Source organism: Rhinoderma darwinii, chromosome 8 (assembly GCF_050947455.1).
Source record: "Rhinoderma darwinii isolate aRhiDar2 chromosome 8, aRhiDar2.hap1, whole genome shotgun sequence".
Classification (NCBI taxonomy): Eukaryota; Metazoa; Chordata; class Amphibia; order Anura; family Rhinodermatidae; genus Rhinoderma; species Rhinoderma darwinii.
Window position 1 is genome coordinate 113,321,692 of NC_134694.1, and position 19,361 is coordinate 113,341,052.

The 19,361-nt window shown below is 41.6% G+C and overlaps 1 protein-coding gene across 1 annotated transcript; it reads left to right on the top strand.

The window, feature by feature from the left end:
* Positions 1-5,866: 5,866 nt before the first annotated feature.
* Positions 5,867-18,445, top strand: NEU1 (neuraminidase 1). The gene is made up of 6 exons (XM_075836420.1): positions 5,867-6,090; positions 7,936-8,128; positions 8,842-9,104; positions 15,193-15,375; positions 15,455-15,674; positions 16,183-18,445. The coding sequence occupies exons 1-6, from the start codon at positions 6,001-6,003 to the stop codon at positions 16,398-16,400; spliced, it is 1,167 nt and encodes a 388-aa protein (XP_075692535.1). The 5' UTR covers positions 5,867-6,000; the 3' UTR covers positions 16,401-18,445.
* The last annotated feature ends 916 nt before the right edge of the window (positions 18,446-19,361 follow it).

A 19,361-nucleotide genomic window follows, 5' to 3' on the forward strand; every position in this document is an offset into this window, starting at 1 on the left:
AGACCGTGCTAGTTGTATTTAATTTGAGGAAAAGAGAGCAGCAATTTACGTCCTTCTAACATTCTCACACACTGCCCCCCCCCCCCTGTTTTTCACAACTTCCTTCATTATTTTATTTTTTTGTAGAACTAGAAGCCCCAGCAAGCCAAAATGCTGAAAGGCAACTAAGTCTCTGCTATATTTATAAGAGCTAACTTTAATTACTTAAACCTTATAGATAAGGTAAATTAAACGTCAGTCTATTTACACAATCTTGTACTTCAATTCAATGTTCTAGAACTTTTTACACAATATTTTTACATATAATAATAATGCTTTAAAGTTCAATTAACTCCGTTCTCAATCTGGATTGAGAAAAACATCTCACATCAAACAGTACACAATTTCATTTGCTCCTCAGACCAGTCTGCGACACACACACTGTATACATGGACACACACACTGTATACACGGACACACACACTGTATACATGTCTACATCATACTTCTCGTCATAATCCACATTACTCACTACAATATACCTAGCTGTATTAGTCTTAGTCACTCTTATCAAAATCTATGTTAATCTAATAATTCTGCTTTTGCTATCAGTTCATTGTCTTTTACCAGCCAGCATTCTGTTTGATGAAAGTTTTTCATCTTGAACTATATAAACAACCTCCTTTTGACATTCCTGATCATTTTAACATTCTGTCAGAACCTTCTACCGCCTCCTATGATTGGCAATGCATTTAACGTACCATTACTTCCTATCTTCATTTGTTTAAACATTCTTTTACAGTTTTTGACCACTTCCTCACCTTTCTTCAAGCGTTCCACAAACCCACTCCCATCATTTTAAACATCCTTTTGCAATCTTTCACAGCATTTTTTTCCTTTCAAACCTTCTACTATATTGCAGGCTGATATCCATGCCACCGGATCACACCGGTGGGCAGTCTTACTATCTCCTGACCCCATTTCCTAGGGATCACAGTTCCTTTCCGCAAAAAGAACTGACCTTGTGAGGACCTTACTGTCCTTCACGTTCCAGTGGTTTACCACTTATATATATACTCCTTATATATATACAATCTCCTACGCTGGGAGATTATTCCAAGCCCTTTTACTCAGGGACTTTATATCAACTGGGCTGCAGTTGAGTTATTTACCACTTCAATATCACTGTTGCTAGTAGTAAGACTACAAATCCTAACACCATGCCTTCTGTACAATTTATATCAACAAATCTCATACCATTCACACAGGAGTGGGTCTCATTCATAGGCATTTGAGTAAGGGCGTTTCTGGGACAGTGTGGTAATTATACTATTACAACACCTTTTTAGCGGGAGGTTGGAAGTCATACTACTTCAGAACCTTTGGTTCCTAGGTTGTTATTTTACAACGAGGAGAATGTTCCCGGGCTAGAAGGAATTTTCCAGTATTGGCCGCTATTGACGTAGTGGAGGCAGTTATCAGAGGGAACGACGGGGAATGGAACGACGGGGAATGCCCCGAGGCTATCAGGTCTTTCCGTCCACCAGTCAATTCATGGGGCGTCCTCAATACTCTATTATTACCTTCTTTTTACTATTCATACTTGTTTCTCTAATTTGGGTTTGACAGAGTACTTGACTGTAATGTATATTGGGACTATAACAGCCTTTCACAATTATTTCCTCTAACTTTTGTCCCACAGAATCTGTCTGAGCATGCAGATTAATAATGTATTTTTACAATTAAGCCTTCTACTGACCCTCTCGTTTCCACATGTACACAACAAACACACACAGACTAAAGGAATTAGGTGTTAAATGCAGGTTTCTTGATACCAACATTATATACATTTGCCACTAAAATATGCTAAACAGTTCTATGAAGATAATGAATATACACAATAACTGAAATTATTAAAATATATATTCTATACTGACTACTATAAAGATACCATGGGCTCTTTGTTGCTTTCTAAAAGATGCTACAATCCATCTACTCCAATCTGCTTTGTCATTTGACTGTCATTCTGGATTTACAATCCCCTAGTAAGCTTACACCATTTTAACAGGTGCTTGCTTACCCATATGCCATACCTCAAAATTCATCTTCTCCTGTGGGGTCAGAGAAGCCTGCGGACGCCCTACTCTGTAATCTGGTGATCGGCCAGACCCTCGTTTGCCGTGACTGTTGCCCATAGCCCTGCTATGATGGAGGGGACTCTTACCCTTCTCTCTCAGTTTTTATTTTCACTAACAAACACTATGGCTATTGGCTGTTAGGGAAAGTCCCACACTATGTATCTCGTACGTACCCATATACACTATCCAACTGAGCCAAATTACAACCAACTAAACAATAATCCCACAAAGGGTCTGCTCATTATATCATCTATATCAAACAATCTAAGACAGGTATCTTCTAAGCAGTATGACTTTTCATGAGGGAGACAAGCCATGTGCAGCTTCAGGACACGCGCACTTTTTGTCCTTCTGCTGCTCAGGCAATGGTTAATATATGTGCGTTTAAGTTGTAGTGCTCGCTGATACCAAAACACAACTCTAGGATAGTGTGCTGCGCATCCAAGATGGCCACAGCCGGGTGTATGAACTATCCCAACCTCACACTGCGCAACTGTACAAATGTTATACAAGTTTATCAACGCTCATACAATCATACCAGACCAACTCAACAAAGGACCTGACTCTTAGTGGAATCTCTGTGCGGGGACACAATTACCCAGAGTCTTACCGGATATTCTGGCAGAGTATTTGAAACAGGTATTGTAACAAAAAGTAGTTACTTACCGCGCGGTTTTGGTTTCAATGACTCTTCCAGATGTTCCGGACTAGCAGACGCTAGGAAACGTTCCTCCGAGAGATCCCGGGTTTTCGGCACCATTTAAACTGTCATGGAAGCCCCCTTCAGGTAGACTGTGTTTGTCAGAAGCAAAATGGACTTCCCTTCTTTGTTGAGTGGTGTTCAAATTAATGTCGGCCTTGAGAAATATATACGGGCCCTCTGTACATCAAATCAGGCACAGCAGTCATGATTGTCTGTCAGAATATCTCTCTGATTTATTGGCAAGTATAACACATATATATATAGGACAAAACCACAATTACTCAGCAAAACGTGGTCAAGCTGTTTGCTGAAATGTACAGATAAAGGCGGGGTCAGTCTAAGATGTCTGACCACCCAAGATAAGCTAAGAAGAGAAATGTTACACAAGTCACGCAATGTCAGATAAACATCGTCCTGACACGTAGGCATAAAAAGATATTACACATAGAATAATATGAAAATTAAATAATTGTTCATCCTTCCTTATTAGCGTGCACAAAGCGGTGTCAGGGATTATTTTTTGCGGGACGGATTGTCGTTTTTATTAGTACTATTTTGGAGTAAATGTGACTTTTTGATCACTTTTTATAGCATTTTTTGGAAGGAGATGTGACCTAAAAACAAAGATTCTGGCGTTGTTTTTCATGTTTTTTTTTTTTACGCCGTTCACCGTGCGGGATAAATGACATAATAGTTTTGTAGTTTGGGTCGTTACGGACGCGGCGATACCAATTATGTATAGTTTTTTTAATTTTTATGGTTTTTCCCCTTAATAAAAGACTTACTATGGGAAAAAAGTCAGTTTAGCTTTATTTTTATTTGAAATGTGTGTGTTTTTATTGTTTTACCACATTTTTATTAACTTTTTTTTACTTTTTAGACTTGTCCCACTAGGGGACATGAGGGCCTGATGCCCCGATCGCTACTCTAATACACTGCACTACATAAGTAGTGCAGTGTATTAGCGCTGTCAGTTATTCACTGACAGCAAGCCTATGAGGATGCGCCGCAGGCGGGTCCTCATCGGCTCCCGTACAAGGCAGACTCGGACGCCATTTTCTGGAGTCCGATTGCCACAGCAACCCAACGATTGCATCACTGGGTTGCCGGTCGGGTGAAAAACCTATCAGATGCTGCGCTCTATTGAGCACAGCATCTGAGGGGTTAATCAGCCGGATCGGAGAATAGCTCCGGTCCTGGCAGTTACAGGAGGGTGCCAGCTGTATAATACAGCTGTCACCCCGCGGTGATGGTGCCGGCTCTGCTTCTGAGCCCGCACCATCATCGCGCCGTAACTGTACTGCGCTTTGCGGGAAGCACCTCCCGACAGCGCCGTACATGTACGGCGGATGTCGGGAAGGGGTTAAATAGTACCCGCAAAACGCCAGTGTCAACGTCTACAGTGAAGAGGCGACTCCGGGATGCTGGCCTTCAGGGCTGAGTGGCAAAGAAAAAGCCATATCTGAGACTGGCTAATAAAAGGAAAAGATTAATATGGGCAAAAGCTCAGACATTGGACAGAGGAAGATTGGAAAAAAGTGTTATGGACAGACGAATGGAAGTTTGAGGTGTTTGGATCACACAGAAGAACATTTGTGAGACCCAGAACAACTGAAAAGATGCTGGAAGAGTGCCTGACGCCATCTGTCAAGCATGGTGGAGGTCATGTGATGGTCTGGGGTTGCTTTGGTGCTGGTAAAGTGGGAGATTTGTACAAGGTAGAAGGGATTTTGAATAAGGAAGGTTATACATTCTTGGGTCTTTGAGGCTCTGATTTAACAGCATGTCAGATTGCATAATGACCTGTAATGATGTGGTTGTTTGTTTAATAAACTTGAACTGATTAAAATAAATATAGATCATTTTGACTATGTGATTTTCTGTTTTTTTTCTATATAATCTATCTCTCACTGGTAAAATTAACCTTGCCTAAAAATTCTAGACTGTTCATGTCTTTTACAGTGGGCAAACTTACAAAATCAGCAAGGGATCAAATACTTATTTCCTCCACTGTATATATGTGTATGTATGTGTATGTGTATGTGTATGTGTGTATATGTGTATGTGTATGTATGTGTATGTGTGTATATGTGTATGTGTATATATATATATATATATATATATATATATATACTCGGGTGGTCCCGCCCCTGTAACCCCCGGTGGTGCCAGGTTAAAGGGGTTGTCCCATGGGGAACATGTACAGGTGTTGTCTTGATGGGACATCCTCTTTAATCTGCCTCCATTTGGTGGGTGCAGTGTCGCTGTCGTTATGGGGTCACTGTGGCATGATCGTTTTTATATTTAAAACTTTAATATACTATGTGTGGGCAACAAGGCATCACAAGACCTGAGCCCCTCAGCTGAGACACATGGGGAGAGATTGATCAATGTAATTACACCAGTTTTCTATATTATGAAAGGGAACCTCCAGCATGGTGAGACGCTCCTGCACGCCGGGCAGTACAAACAATTGCCGTGGCAACCGTACGATGCCCGCAGAGTATTGCGCACAGGTTCTATTAATTAGAATTGAACCCCCCCCCCCGGACCACCCACCACTATGCACACTGCGTGGATTTACTAGTTTAAAAAAAAACAAAACTGAAATAATTACTGGAAGGATTACCGTGACATCAATTGTCCCCTCTTCCAAATCCTTTGTGTCATGCCCCTCCCCTTTACCAAGTGCTGTGTATAAGGCTCCAGTCATGGCGCCGGCCTTTTTAATAAAGGATAATATTTATATGATAAATGGGGCTGGGGGTGCACATGAATATTCCAAATAAAGCTAATTTAAATATAACCCCTAACAAAGTAGATTATTTGTACAGGAAACTGTTATTAGTGACATGATTGCAGCTTTCTATTGATATAAATAACCAGAGACACGTTTTATAAGGAGACAATTGAGACTGTGATATAACTTCACAGTTTATGGTGGACTCCATTAGTCTACTGATCGCATCACTGCGGCTGCGCAGAAAACCACAACTGACTGACCTGTCAATCATCCGAGCCTGCGAATCACGTGACTGTCGGCGGTCAGCTGACCGGAACCAGGTCATGTGACAGGGAAACTTCTATTTTGGTGGAAGCTGCCGCTGAGTCCGGTGCGGGGTGTAATGTCCGCCGTGCAGCCGCCGCAATAGAGGAAGGAGGAGAGGACGATATTTCAGTATGGACGACGTTATTCGCGGCAGCCGCCTCTGCGTAGTCCTGCTGGTGATGAACCTGCTCAGCATGGGCAGCTGTGCCCCCCTCACCCAGGTAATACGGATAGAAAGCTGTTGTGACCTGTCGTAAAGGAAGTTCCAGCGGGTTGTCGTAAAGGTTATAGACAATTGCTTAACTGGCAATTCCCTAGTATAATACTCCTAAAGGGTTGTCTAGACTGGATACAACTGTTACAAACCCTCCGCTGTAAGAAGTTTTTGGTCTGTACAGGTTTTCAGCCACTGGATATAAAAAAATATTATGTAAAACCTTTTTTGACGTATCGCTATGATCAGTGGGGGCTTGACCTTTAGGACCCCTATCAATTCTGAGAACTAAGGGGGCTACAGTGCTGCTGCCCCTTTAAAGTTTTTCCTGCATGGTGGTCTGAAGCAGCACTGAAGCCCCCTTAATTCTCAGGGGGTCCCATTACGAGATGGGAATGACCCTTTAACTTTTCAATTCACTGTCTGCAAGCAGAGATCTTGAAAAAGCAATTGCAGTAAAATGGAGCTTTTTTTTGGCTGCCTGATGTGTTGCCGGACGTTGCTGTGAGAAGTCCCTTCACTGAATGTCCTGCCGGAAGTGATAAGCAACGTCCGCTGCTGTTCTCTGGTATCAGAATTTCTTCCATGTAAAAGCGATGATTCCAGTAATAAAATATCAGAGAACGGCTTATCATGCAATTCCCTAAGATAGCGAATATCCATAATATAATAGTGATGTCTTTGCTGCAGCCGCGTGGCAGAAAATATTATGTTCTAATTGCTTAACTTACAATTCCATAATATAAAGTGATCACTGGTATTACATGGCTGAGCCGCCCCATCCCATATTAACCATGGGAAATGACTATTTCTTCTGGTTTCCTCCCGTTCCAGTAATGACAATATAATATGGGATTACTAGTTAAGCGATTCTCCAGTAAACCGCTGCACTTATTTTGTGTAATTGCTCAATATAATGTAAATGGGTTACAACAGCTGGCATTAGGGTGTGGCTGGGCACACCTGTGTATATTGGGCAAGGTTGGTATGAATGCAATGATCTGCAAGCTACTACAACTCCCAGCATGCAGCGGCTTGCAGACCACTGGGGGTTAATATGTAACGAGATGTGGAGGATGTTGCTCTGCGGTGACTGTTAGATGAAGTGATAAGGGGTCTGGGCGTCTGACAGACCTCAAGATTGAGGAGCAGATACCGCCGCGTGCTGTGTTCTGTACGATGAAGACCGCGCCGTGCGGTTACTGGACAAATCCGCCTGTCCGCTTTATCTGTGTGCTGTCAGTCTTCCTGTAATATGCAATGCCTTAAAGGGGAACTCAGCTTGATGTTTTTTAACCCTTCGTAAACATGCACCTATTCCCCTCCCCCGACACGATTTGGCGGCTCCTCTCACCATATGGTTCCTGTCAAACTGTGTGCCAGTCAGCTCCCTCCTGTGCTTCCTCACAACCTATAAAAGAGGAGAGACAAGTGGTGCCTGTGTAACGCCGCTCAGCAGCCAGTTCCTTCAGTCCTGGCAGTAGTGATCACTCATGGCGCCTACCTGGGACGAACCACACACAATCCCCCACTAGAGGGCGACATTGCCACACACACCTGTAACCTCTTACATGGGGCACCATCGGTTCACGGATGTACTGGCACGGTGGCTGCTACGTTGGCACAGGTTACATGGCAAAACTCAAACCCCCAGGAATACACCAAGTGAAAAATTTGTGATGCATTAAAGCCAGTCATGACTTTATCCATTCCAGAAGAACCAATTTGTGTTATGTGGTTCTCTATGATAATCTGATAATCCAGAATATCCGATAATCCACCGCCATCGCTGCCGGATAAAAATAATTTTACTATGTCATTGTTAACTCACTTTTTTTTTTTTAACCCATAGGTAGCGCCAGTCATCACAATGGAACAGTTGCTGTGGGTCAGTGGACGACTGATTGGGGAAGTGGACACCTACCGTATTCCCTTGATTACCTACACCCCTCGGGGGCATCTACTGGCATTTTCCGAAGCCCGGAAACATTCCGCCTCTGATTTAGGGGCGAAGTTCATTGCCGCTCGGCGCTCACATGATGGAGGTGAGGCGGGAATGTGTTCTGGTGATGACATAGCATTGGTCGGTCATACACGGACTGAGGGTGTCACTGAGATATCTACCAGATGGACCGCGCCATTACCTGAATCGCTCCTTTACAGTCAGGAATGAGTTAATAGCGGAGAGCAGCTGAGGGTAAATATAATCCATTATTACCCGACTATCTCGCTTGTAATGGGAGCGGTTCAGATAATAGAGGATGGGTGGGAAAACCCTAATATACATGTCAGGGGTCTCGCTGGCCCTTGGTGGCAGCACGGCGCCATCTAGTGGCAAATAGAGAAAACAGTCAAGGGGAAGTAAAACTAAATGTGGCTTCTTGTCCTCAGACATCCCCAGTTTTATGAGTAATAACATTGTATTTGTTTAGTTTCATTATTGATACTATATTTAACCCAGAAGGTGTTATTTTATCTAGCGGCTGCTGCAGGGGAAATGTAGCATTACATCCTGGTTATTGAAATGAATGGCCAACCTATTAATGCATGGACAGGCCACATTAGGAGCTGCTTTTATATAGCCGCTCTCCAGTCTGGCTCGTAAAGTAGTTCCCAACCCCCTCTACACGACGTCCGCAGGCGTGTCGTTATAAGACGACAACCCCTGTGATGAATCTGGCTACACTTAACGCACCCAATCTACATATTACTATTGGATTTTGTTTGAAATACGACATATGCCACTCTGTGTCTGCAGGTTACACCTGGGGTCCGACTTCATTCATTGTGGATGATGGGACGGCACCCGATGGACTGAATCTTGGCGCTGTGGTGGTGGATGACGAGACGAAGAACATCTTCTTGGTATATACATTGTGCGCCCACTACCTGCAGTGCGGAGTCTCCAGCGTCATGGTGACTAACAGCTCGGATGATGGCATCACCTGGAGCACTGCAAGGAACATCTCCCATGAGATTGGCACCAAAATGTTTGCCCCTGGCCCAGGATATGGAATCCAGGTGAGGAAGGTGGATGGAGGACAGAAAGCGACTGACTGTAAAGATAGAAGTGTCTGTTATGATGTAAAACCTGACAGACGTGTTACAAATCCTGCAATATTAATGATATATTAAGCATTCCTGATAGATTTCATATTCTATGGTATGTGCTGCACCTTGTATGAGCAGCCGAGTGCAATGATAGGAGGGAAATGACAACTGGTCTGAGAACATTTGAACAAGAATATAACTACTATAATACTGCCCCCTAAGAACAAGAATACAACTACTGTAATACTGTCCCCTATATACAAGAATATAACTACTATAATACTGCTCCTATATACAAGACTATAACTACTATAATACTGCTCCCTATATACGAGAATATAACTACTATAATACTGCTCCGTATATATACAAGAATATAACCACTATAATACTGCCCCCTATATACAAGAATATAACTACTATAATACTGCTCCTATATACAAAAATATAACTACTATAATACTGCCCCCTAAGAACAAGAATACAACTACTGTAATACTGTCCCCTATATACAAGAATATAACTACTATAATACTGCTCCTATATACAAGACTATAACTACTATAATACTGCCCCTATATACAAGAATATAACTACTATAATACTGCCCCCTAAGAACAAGAATATAACTACTATAATACTGCCCCCTATATACAAGAATATAACTGCTATAATACTGCTCCTATATACAAAAATATAACTACTATAATACTGCCCCCTAAGAACAAGAATATAACTACTATAATACTGCCCCCTATATACAAGAATATAACTACTATAATACTGCCCCCTAAGAACAAGAATATAACTACTATAATACTGCCCCTATATACAAGAATATAACTACTATAATACTGCTCCTATATACAAAAATATAACTACTATAATACTGCCCCCTAAGAACAAGAATATAACTACTATAATACTGCCCCCTATATACAAGAATATAACTACTATAATACTGCTCCTATATACAAAAATATAACTACTATAATACTGCTCCTATATACAAGAATATAACTACTATAATACTGCCCCTATATACAAGACTATAACTACTATAATACTGCCCCTATATACAAGAATATAACTACTATAATACTGCCCCCTATCTACAAGAATATAACTACTATAATACTGCCCCCTATATACAAGAATATAACTACTATAATACTGCCCCCTATATACAAGAATATAACTACTATAATACTGCCCCCTATCTACAAGAATATAACTACTATAATACTGCTCCCTATATACAAGAATATAACTACTATAATACTGCCCCCTATATACAAGAATATAACTACTATAATACTGCCCCCTATCTACAAGAATATAACTACTATAATACTGCTCCCTATATACAAGAATATAACTACTATAATACTGTCCCCTATATACAAGAATATAACTACCGTGTTTCCCCGATAGTAAGACACCCCCGATTGTAAGACGTATCGGGGGTTTCAGGGGGGTCGGCTAATATAAGCCGTACCCCGAAAGTAAGACATATGTCTTACTTTCGGGGAAACACGGGGGTATTGCCGCCTCCTGCCCACTTCCGCGCCGCCCCCTCTCCATATGTCACCGCGCCGTCCCCTGCACTTGCTCCTGCTGCAACTGCCGGAATCGAAGCGCGCGCCGATTCCGGCAGTTTAACCCATTAAATACCGCTGTCAATAGTGACAGCGGCATTTAATGTGTTTGACAGAGGGGGGAGCTCCCTCTGTCACCCGATCGGCGCCCCCGCAAACAAATCGCGGGTCGCCGTCGGGTTTCCATGACAGCCGGGGGTCTAACAAAGACCCCCAGGTCTGCCTTCAGCATCTGCCTGTTAGGCGATGCCGGAGGCATGACCTAATAGGTTGCCTGTCAGTTTTACACTGACAGGCAATAATGCTTCGGTATACTAAGTATACCAAAGCATTATATATGCGATCGGCACATCGCATAGTGAAGTCCCCTGGTGGGACTAAAAAAAAAAAATGTAAAACAGTTAAATAAAGTTTGTGAAAAAAAAAAAAAAAAAAAATTCGACAATTTTTTTACAATATAAGACATACCCCGAAAGTAAGACATAGTCGGGCTTTTGGGGATAAAAAGAAAGTAAGACACTGTCTTACTTTCGGGGAAACACGGTACTAAAATACTGCCCCCTATATACAAGAATATAACTACTATAATACTGCCTCCTATATACAAGAATATAACTACTATAATACTGCTCCCTATATACAAGAATATAACTACTATAATACTGTCCCCTATATACAGGAATATAACTACTATAATACTGCTCCTATATACAAGAATATAACTACTATAATACTGCCCCTATCTACAAGAATATAACTACTATAATACTGACCCTATATACAAGAATATAACTACTATAATACTGCTCCTATATACAAGAATATAACTACTATAATACTGCCTCTATATACAAGAATATAACTACTATAATACTGCCCCCTATATACAAGAATATAATTACTATAATACTGCCCCTATATACAAGAATATAACTACTATAATACTGCCCCTATATACAAGAATAGAACTACTATAATACTGCCCCCTACATACAACAATATAACTACTATATTACTGCCCCTATATACAAGAATATAACTACTATAATACTGCCCCCTATATACAAGAATATAACTACTATAATACTGCTCCTATATACAAGAATATAACTGATATAATACTGCTCCTGTACACAAGAATATAACTCCCCGATAGTAAGACACCCCCGATTGTAAGACGTATCGGGGGTTTCAGGGGGGTCGGCTAATATAAGCCGTACCCCGAAAGTAAGACATATGTCTTACTTTCGGGGAAACACGGGGGTATTGCCGCCTCCTGCCCACTTCCGCGCCGCCCCCCTCTCCATACGTCACCGCGCCGTCCCCTGCACTTGTCAATGCCGCCTCCTGCTTAAAATACGGTAATGCACACAGTATTAGGGGGGATTCACACGAGCGTGATTTGGCAGCGTGTAGACCGCATGGTTTTCGCGCGGCACGCAATGCCCTATAGAAGTCTATGGGGCAGTACACACAGTCCGTGTATTTTGCGCAGCGTTTGTTCGCTGCGCAAAATACGCGACAGGTTCAATAACTCTGCGTATTTCACGCATCACGCACCCATTGAAGTCAATGGGTGCGTGAAAACCAGGCAGGTCGCACGGTAGCTCTTCCGTGCGAACTGCGTGTTTGCGCAACAGCTGTCAAAAGGATGAATGGAAACAGAAAAGCACCACGTGCTTTTCTGTTTCCAAGCATCCAAACGGAGTGTCTTTGCGAGGAGCGAACCCCGACAACTGAAGCTAACTTCACCGGGTTCGGCCAAACTCGTTTTGGCCGAACCCGGCCAAAAAATTTCCGGTCCGCGACGTCGGAAGACATTCACTGTGCATGGTGCTGAAAGAGTTAAACTGTTTCAGCACCCTGGACAGTGACTTGCGATCCCAAAATCCCTGTAAAAAAAAATCGAAGTTCTAACTTACCGATTACTCCTGTCTCCTTCCTGCAGTCCGACCTCCCGGGATGACACTTCAGTTCAAGTGACAGCTCCAGCCAATCACAGGCCAAGCACAGGCTGCAGCCAATCACAGGCTGCAGCGGTCACTTGGACTGCCGCGTCATCCAGGGAGGTGGGGCCCGATGTCAAGAGAGGCGCGTCACCAAGGACGCGTCACCAAGGACGCGTCACCAAGGCAACGGCCGGGAAGTTCTCGGTAAGTAGGAACTTTATCTTTTGACAATTTTTTTCCAATATAAGACATACCCCGAAAGTAAGACATAGTGGGGCTTTTGGGGATAAAAAGAAAGTAAGACACTGTCTTACTTTCGGGGAAACACGGTACTATAATACTGCCCTCTATTTACAAGAATATAACTACTATAATACTGCTCCTATATACAAGAATATAACTACTATAATACTGCCCCTATATACAAGAATATAACTACTATAATACTGCCCCTATATACAAGAATATAACTACTATAATACTGCCCCTATATACAAGAATATAACTACTATAATACTGCCCCCTATATACAAGAATATAACTACTATAATACTGCCACTATATACAAGAATATAACTACTATAATACTGCCCCTATATACAAGAATATAACTACTATAATACTGCCCCCTATATACAAGAATATAACTACTATAATACTGCCACTATATACAAGAATATAACTACTATAATACTGCCCCTATATACAAGAATATAACTACTATAATACTGCTCCCTATATACAAGAATATAACTACTATAATACCGCCCCCTATATACAAGAATAGAACTACTATAATACTGCCCCTATATACAAGAATATAACTACTATAATACTGTCCCTATATACAAGAATATAACTACTATAATACTGCTCCTATATACAATATAACTACTATAATACTGCCCCTATATACAAGAATATAACTACTATAATACTGCCCCTATATACAAGAATATAACTACTATAATACTGCTCCCTATATACAAGAATATAACTACTATAATACTGCCCCTATATACAAGAATATAACTACTATAATACTGCCCCCCTATATACAAGAATATAACTACTATAATACTGCCCCTATATACAAGAATATAACTACTATAATACTGCCCCCTATATACAGGAATATAACTACTATAATACTGCCTCCTATATACAAGAATATAACTACTATAATACTGCCCCCTATATACAAGAATATAACTACTATAATACTGCTCCTATATACAAAAATATAACTATTATAATACTGCCCCTATATACAAGAATATAACTACTATAATACTGCTCCTATATACAAGAATATAACTACTATAATACTGCCCCCTATATACAGGAATATAACTACTATAATACTGCTCCTATATACAATATAACTACTATAATACTGCCCCCTATATACAAGAATATAACTACTATAATACTGCCCCTATATACAAGAATATAACTACTATAATACTGCCCCCCTATATACAAGAATATAACTACTATAATACTGCCCCTATATACAAGAATATAACTACTATAATACTGCTCCCTATATACAAGAATATACCTACTATAATACTGCCCCTATATACAAGAATATAACTGCTATAATACTGCTCCCTATATACAAGAATATAACTACTATAATACTGCCCCTATATACAAGAATATAACTACTATAATACTGCCCCCCTATATACAAGAATATAACTACTATAATACTGCCCCTATATACAAGAATATAACTACTATAATACTGCCCCCTATATACAGGAATATAACTACTATAATACTGCCCCCTATATACAAGAATATAACTACTATAATACTGCTCCTATATACAAAAATATAACTATTATAATACTGCCCCCTATATACAAGAATATAACTACTATAATACTACCTCCTATATACAAGAATATAACTACTATAATACTGCACCTATATACAGGAATATAACTACTAAAATACTGCCTCTATATACAAGAATATAACTACTATAATACTGCCCCCTATATACAAGAATATAACTACTATAATACTGCCCCTATATACAAGAATATAACTACTATAATACTGCTCCTATATACAAGAATATAACTACTATAATACTGCCCCCTATATACAGGAATATAACTACTATAATACTGCCTCCTATATACAAGAATATAACTACTATAATACTGCCCCTATATACAAGAATATAACTACTATAATACTGCTCCTATATACAAGAATATAACTACTATAATACTGCCCCCTATATACAGGAATATAACTACTATAATACTGCCTCCTATATACAAGAATATAACTGCTATAATATGTGATACAGGAGAAGTCGGCAGTATTATCAGTGATTGTACGTTCCTTGCACCTCCCGGGCTCTGGCTTCAGTATGATGCAGTTATCAGACTTGGAGATTATGTGGAGATCTTGGTAGAAATTCTCCTTTTATTGTTTTTGCCTCCTGTATTTGAGTTTTGTCTAATCTGGGTTTTTTTTTCTGCACAGAAAAAGTTTTCACCAAAGAAGGGGCGCCTCATTGTCTGTGGTCACGGGACACTGGACGAGGACGGGATCTTCTGTCTTTTAAGTGACGACCATGGGAACAGCTGGAAGAAGGGGGGAAATTTGGAGGGGCTGCCATTCAAACAACAAAAGCGATCAGGGGACTTCAGCCCAGATGAGTGTCAGGTAACTGGCTCAGAATCTTGCTGTGTAATACCCACAATCCCCTGCTTCAATTAACTGTGTCCTCTTCACCCACTCACAGCCGTATGAACTCCCAGATGGCAGCGTGGTCATTAACGCCCGAAACCAGTACTTCTATCACTGCCGCTGCCGCATTGTGGCATACTCCACTGACGGCTGCGACACGCTCCCTCTGGAAAATGTCCGTTTCGATGAGGGCTTACCGGACCCAGCAGTGGCAGCTGGCGCGTTGTACAAAGGTGGCATCACCTACTTCGTCAACCCATCCAACCAGGCGCACAGTAAGCTTTCTGATAGCCGTCCCAGTTATACATATGTCTGAGACTTCTAGGGGTACATGAGCCACGCAACAGGATGCTGAGCCCCCCCAGAGCAGGCCATAGCCTGCACCACAACAGTATGCTATACATCACATACAGGCTATTATTACAAAATCGCAATCCTCCACAAGTAGCAGTTGATGTGTATTAGATGATTTGAACCAATCAGATGTCTCCCTTTTCTGCTCCCTTTCCCCTCTCACAGCATGCAGTCTCACAGACCCAGAGCAAGAGAGAATCTGCAGCTGCATCCCCCTCTTCCCCCTCCCTGTCTTCTATTTACTGTTACCTTTTTGCCCTCTGACTAAGAGGGATCGTGTGACATTGTACAAAAATCACGATCAACCCATTTTTAATCCCTAACCCCCCACCCCCTCCCCTGGTGAGATGGTGGCTCAGTATCTGCCTGCAGCCCCATTCTTGCATATCCCTGGGAGGCATTCTATTTTACTTTTTTTTCTTCCTCCAGGAGTCAACCTCACTCTACGTTGGAGTTTTGATTCGGGAGACTCTTGGGAGCAAAACTCAATCCAAATCTGGCCAGGAGCCAGCGGCTATTCTAGCCTGACCACCCTCTCCCGTCACATCGAGGACAGCGAGAACATCTATATCATCTACGAGAAAGGAAGACAAGACATCACAGAGTCCATCGCTATAGTAAAAGTCAACCTATATGGGAATATCTGATCCCCTGCACTTACTGGATCTACCACTGGAAGAGATGACACTGAGACGAATGGACTCGGACTCCTCTTTGTACGCTCTGGTTCCCCTCCGACATATCTCTCCATAAGAGATCATATTAAAGGAATTGTCTACTTTCCATATGGCCTATTATCACACTTAGCGGTATTAACGTGGTCCATCTTCCTTGACCTCTGTTAATTAATCAGAGGTTTTATTAAGATGGCTCTTGCTCTGGGGGATCACCGGTGTCTCTTCCTTACATGGACACCCATTGTCTGTGTCGAGTGAGAAGATCTCCAAGCAGAATTAGGACCTCCCCTTAAATTGGGCAACCCCTTTAAGCTCTTAATATGCCATAAAGGGATTTTTCCACCAAAGACTTTTGTATATTGTTGGGGGTCTAACTGCCAGGACCCTCACAGGTCATGAGAATGGGGCTGCTGGGTCCCTGTTTCTGGTGATCAAGTAGCCACGTATGCATTGTCACTATTTATTTAAGCCGAGTCTTTGATGGGAAGACACCGTTAATTGGTTCTTTCTATGGTCTGCTGCACCTCTTGCTGTTTTTTTTTTTTTTTTGTTTTTTTTATCCTTCTACATTTTCATTTTTTTTGTCTTGGTGTCAGTCGGACTCTATGCAAATAAATTAAGGCACAGACCGAGTGCTATATCTTCTATTATATAGATATCTTTACTCCTTTCCATTCCATAAAATTTTGAAAATTTGTGAAATTATTTCTGGTCTTAAAGGGGCTTTCCCATGAAAGACATTTATGACCTATTCACAGGATATGTCAGATAAATGCGGGTCCCTGAGGTGGGACCCGTATCCATCACTAGAACGGGGCTCCCTAATCACCGTTCTATATTTTTGTACTCGTGCGGCCTCCCGGCCACTTACTGATTACATGGTCCGGAGTTATGGAAACAGCGTAATTCGCTGAGTTACGCTATTTCCGTAACTCCCATAGTAGTGAATGGTGGTTAATGCATTCACATATATCCGTTTTGTATAGATGTAGCAGAGCTTAGTTTGTTGTTTAGCACCGCTCACTGTGATTTTACATTTGGCCCGACCTCTGGGCTGCCCCCCAGATTAATGTTTTTTTGCTGCGGCCTCTTCAAGGTTTTCCTCTGACTGCGGCACTCCTAGTGAGTGGCTGTGCAAAGAACTGCAGCACGACCCCACCATTCACTTGAATGAGGCCGTGCTGCAGTCCACTGGGTGGCGGGGAGCAGAAATACAGTCAAGGCCGCAGCGCTGGTTTATAAACTGATCTCTGGTCCCAGAGGTTGGCAGTGCTGCAAGGTTTTTCTCTGCTACATTTGTTATTTAAAGGGTAACTAAGCTTTCCAAAACCTTTTTGACATGTCAGAAGTTTTGATCGGTTGGGGGTCCGAGCACTGAGATCCCCACGATCACTAAAATGAAGCTGCAGAATTGCCCAGGTGAGCGCTGTGCCGCTTAGTTTCTTAACTGCTTTTCTCGTAAAGCTGATCAAGTGGTGTACGGGCGCAATAAAAAGTCTATGAACCCGTACACAGCTCACTCGGCTTTCTGAAGAAAGCTAATCAGAAACTAAGCAATCTCCCGAGTGCTTCTGCTACTTTGTTTTAGCGACTGGTGGGAGACTCAGAACTCGAACCCCACTGGTCAAAACTTCTGACATGTCACAAGTTTTAGAAAGTTAGATGTAGGACTCGGTAATCCGGTCCTTCAGGATATATTGATGGGCACCCATGGTCTTTGAAACATACTGCTCCCCAATTTATTATTGCGGCTGTCAGGCATGCTGGGAGTTGTAGTCTGGCAACAGTTGGAGACTACAGCTTTTTAAAGGGGAAATGATCATGAATTACAAATGTTTACAGGTCCTACGGTATGTTGGGGAATATTGAACATAGATATTAAGTGAATGTCTCCTTTAAACCTAAGATTCATATCAGTTGGTAATTATTAAATTATTTTGGGATTTATTCCCTGTCTTTATGTTTTGCCCTCTGGATAAATCCGGTTCTGTCTGATAAATGAATGTTTCTTCTAACCAGTGAGTTGTCATCATCATCATTCCTCACCCAGGAAGCTGTGGGAGTTGATTTACAGAATATTCCAATAATGTGTAGAAGAATACGCAGTCACGTGATATCTGGATCAGACTCTGCCTGCACCAAGTTTACCCAACCACTTGATAATTTAAGCTGCCCATGCCCACCTCTCACATAGCCCCGTACCCCCACACACAGGCTGGTAATCTGGAAGAACTTTTGGGTACCTGGATAGGTGATTTCCTGCAAGGTATATGTTCACCTTTGTAACCGTTAATCCTTTTTTTTTTTTTCTTTCTCCAGCACATCTTTCATTTTTGCAAAAAGTTTTTGGTTGAAAATCTATCCCATTGTGTTTGCAGGTTTGTGTCTCTATGGTTACAGACTACAAACAAACCCTGTGTAGTCTGATCCTGCAGTCATTGCCTTCCATCAGACCCTACTTCTTGCTAATCTATATTCAGATAAAATAGGATACGTTGGATGCAATAAATAAAATGGTTGCTAAGGTGGATGTGCCCTATAAAGCAGATCTGCAGCCGCCCCATATTAAGGCCTTACACCCCTCAGTCTAGGTGCAGTAGTTCTCTGATCGGTTTATTTTTCCCCACTGTTGGTTTGGCTGCTTGTATATATAATTATTCTATCATTGCTGTAATGGTAATCCTCTCTCCGTGCAACGACTTTGTGCTGAGCTTTTAGGGGGCTTATGCTTATATACTGCAGCCAGTCCGGACAAGAAGAGCTGCAGTGTACAGCATGGGGGAGATGGTGAGCAGCAGCCTGAGTCTTTTACACAAACTTTTTTTTTTTGTAAATGGCCGCTGCTGTAATTCACTACAATGTTGAGATGTAAACCGCAGCGTGACCTCCGTGTTGTGGAATCACCTCAGTTTTACATATAGAAACACGGTG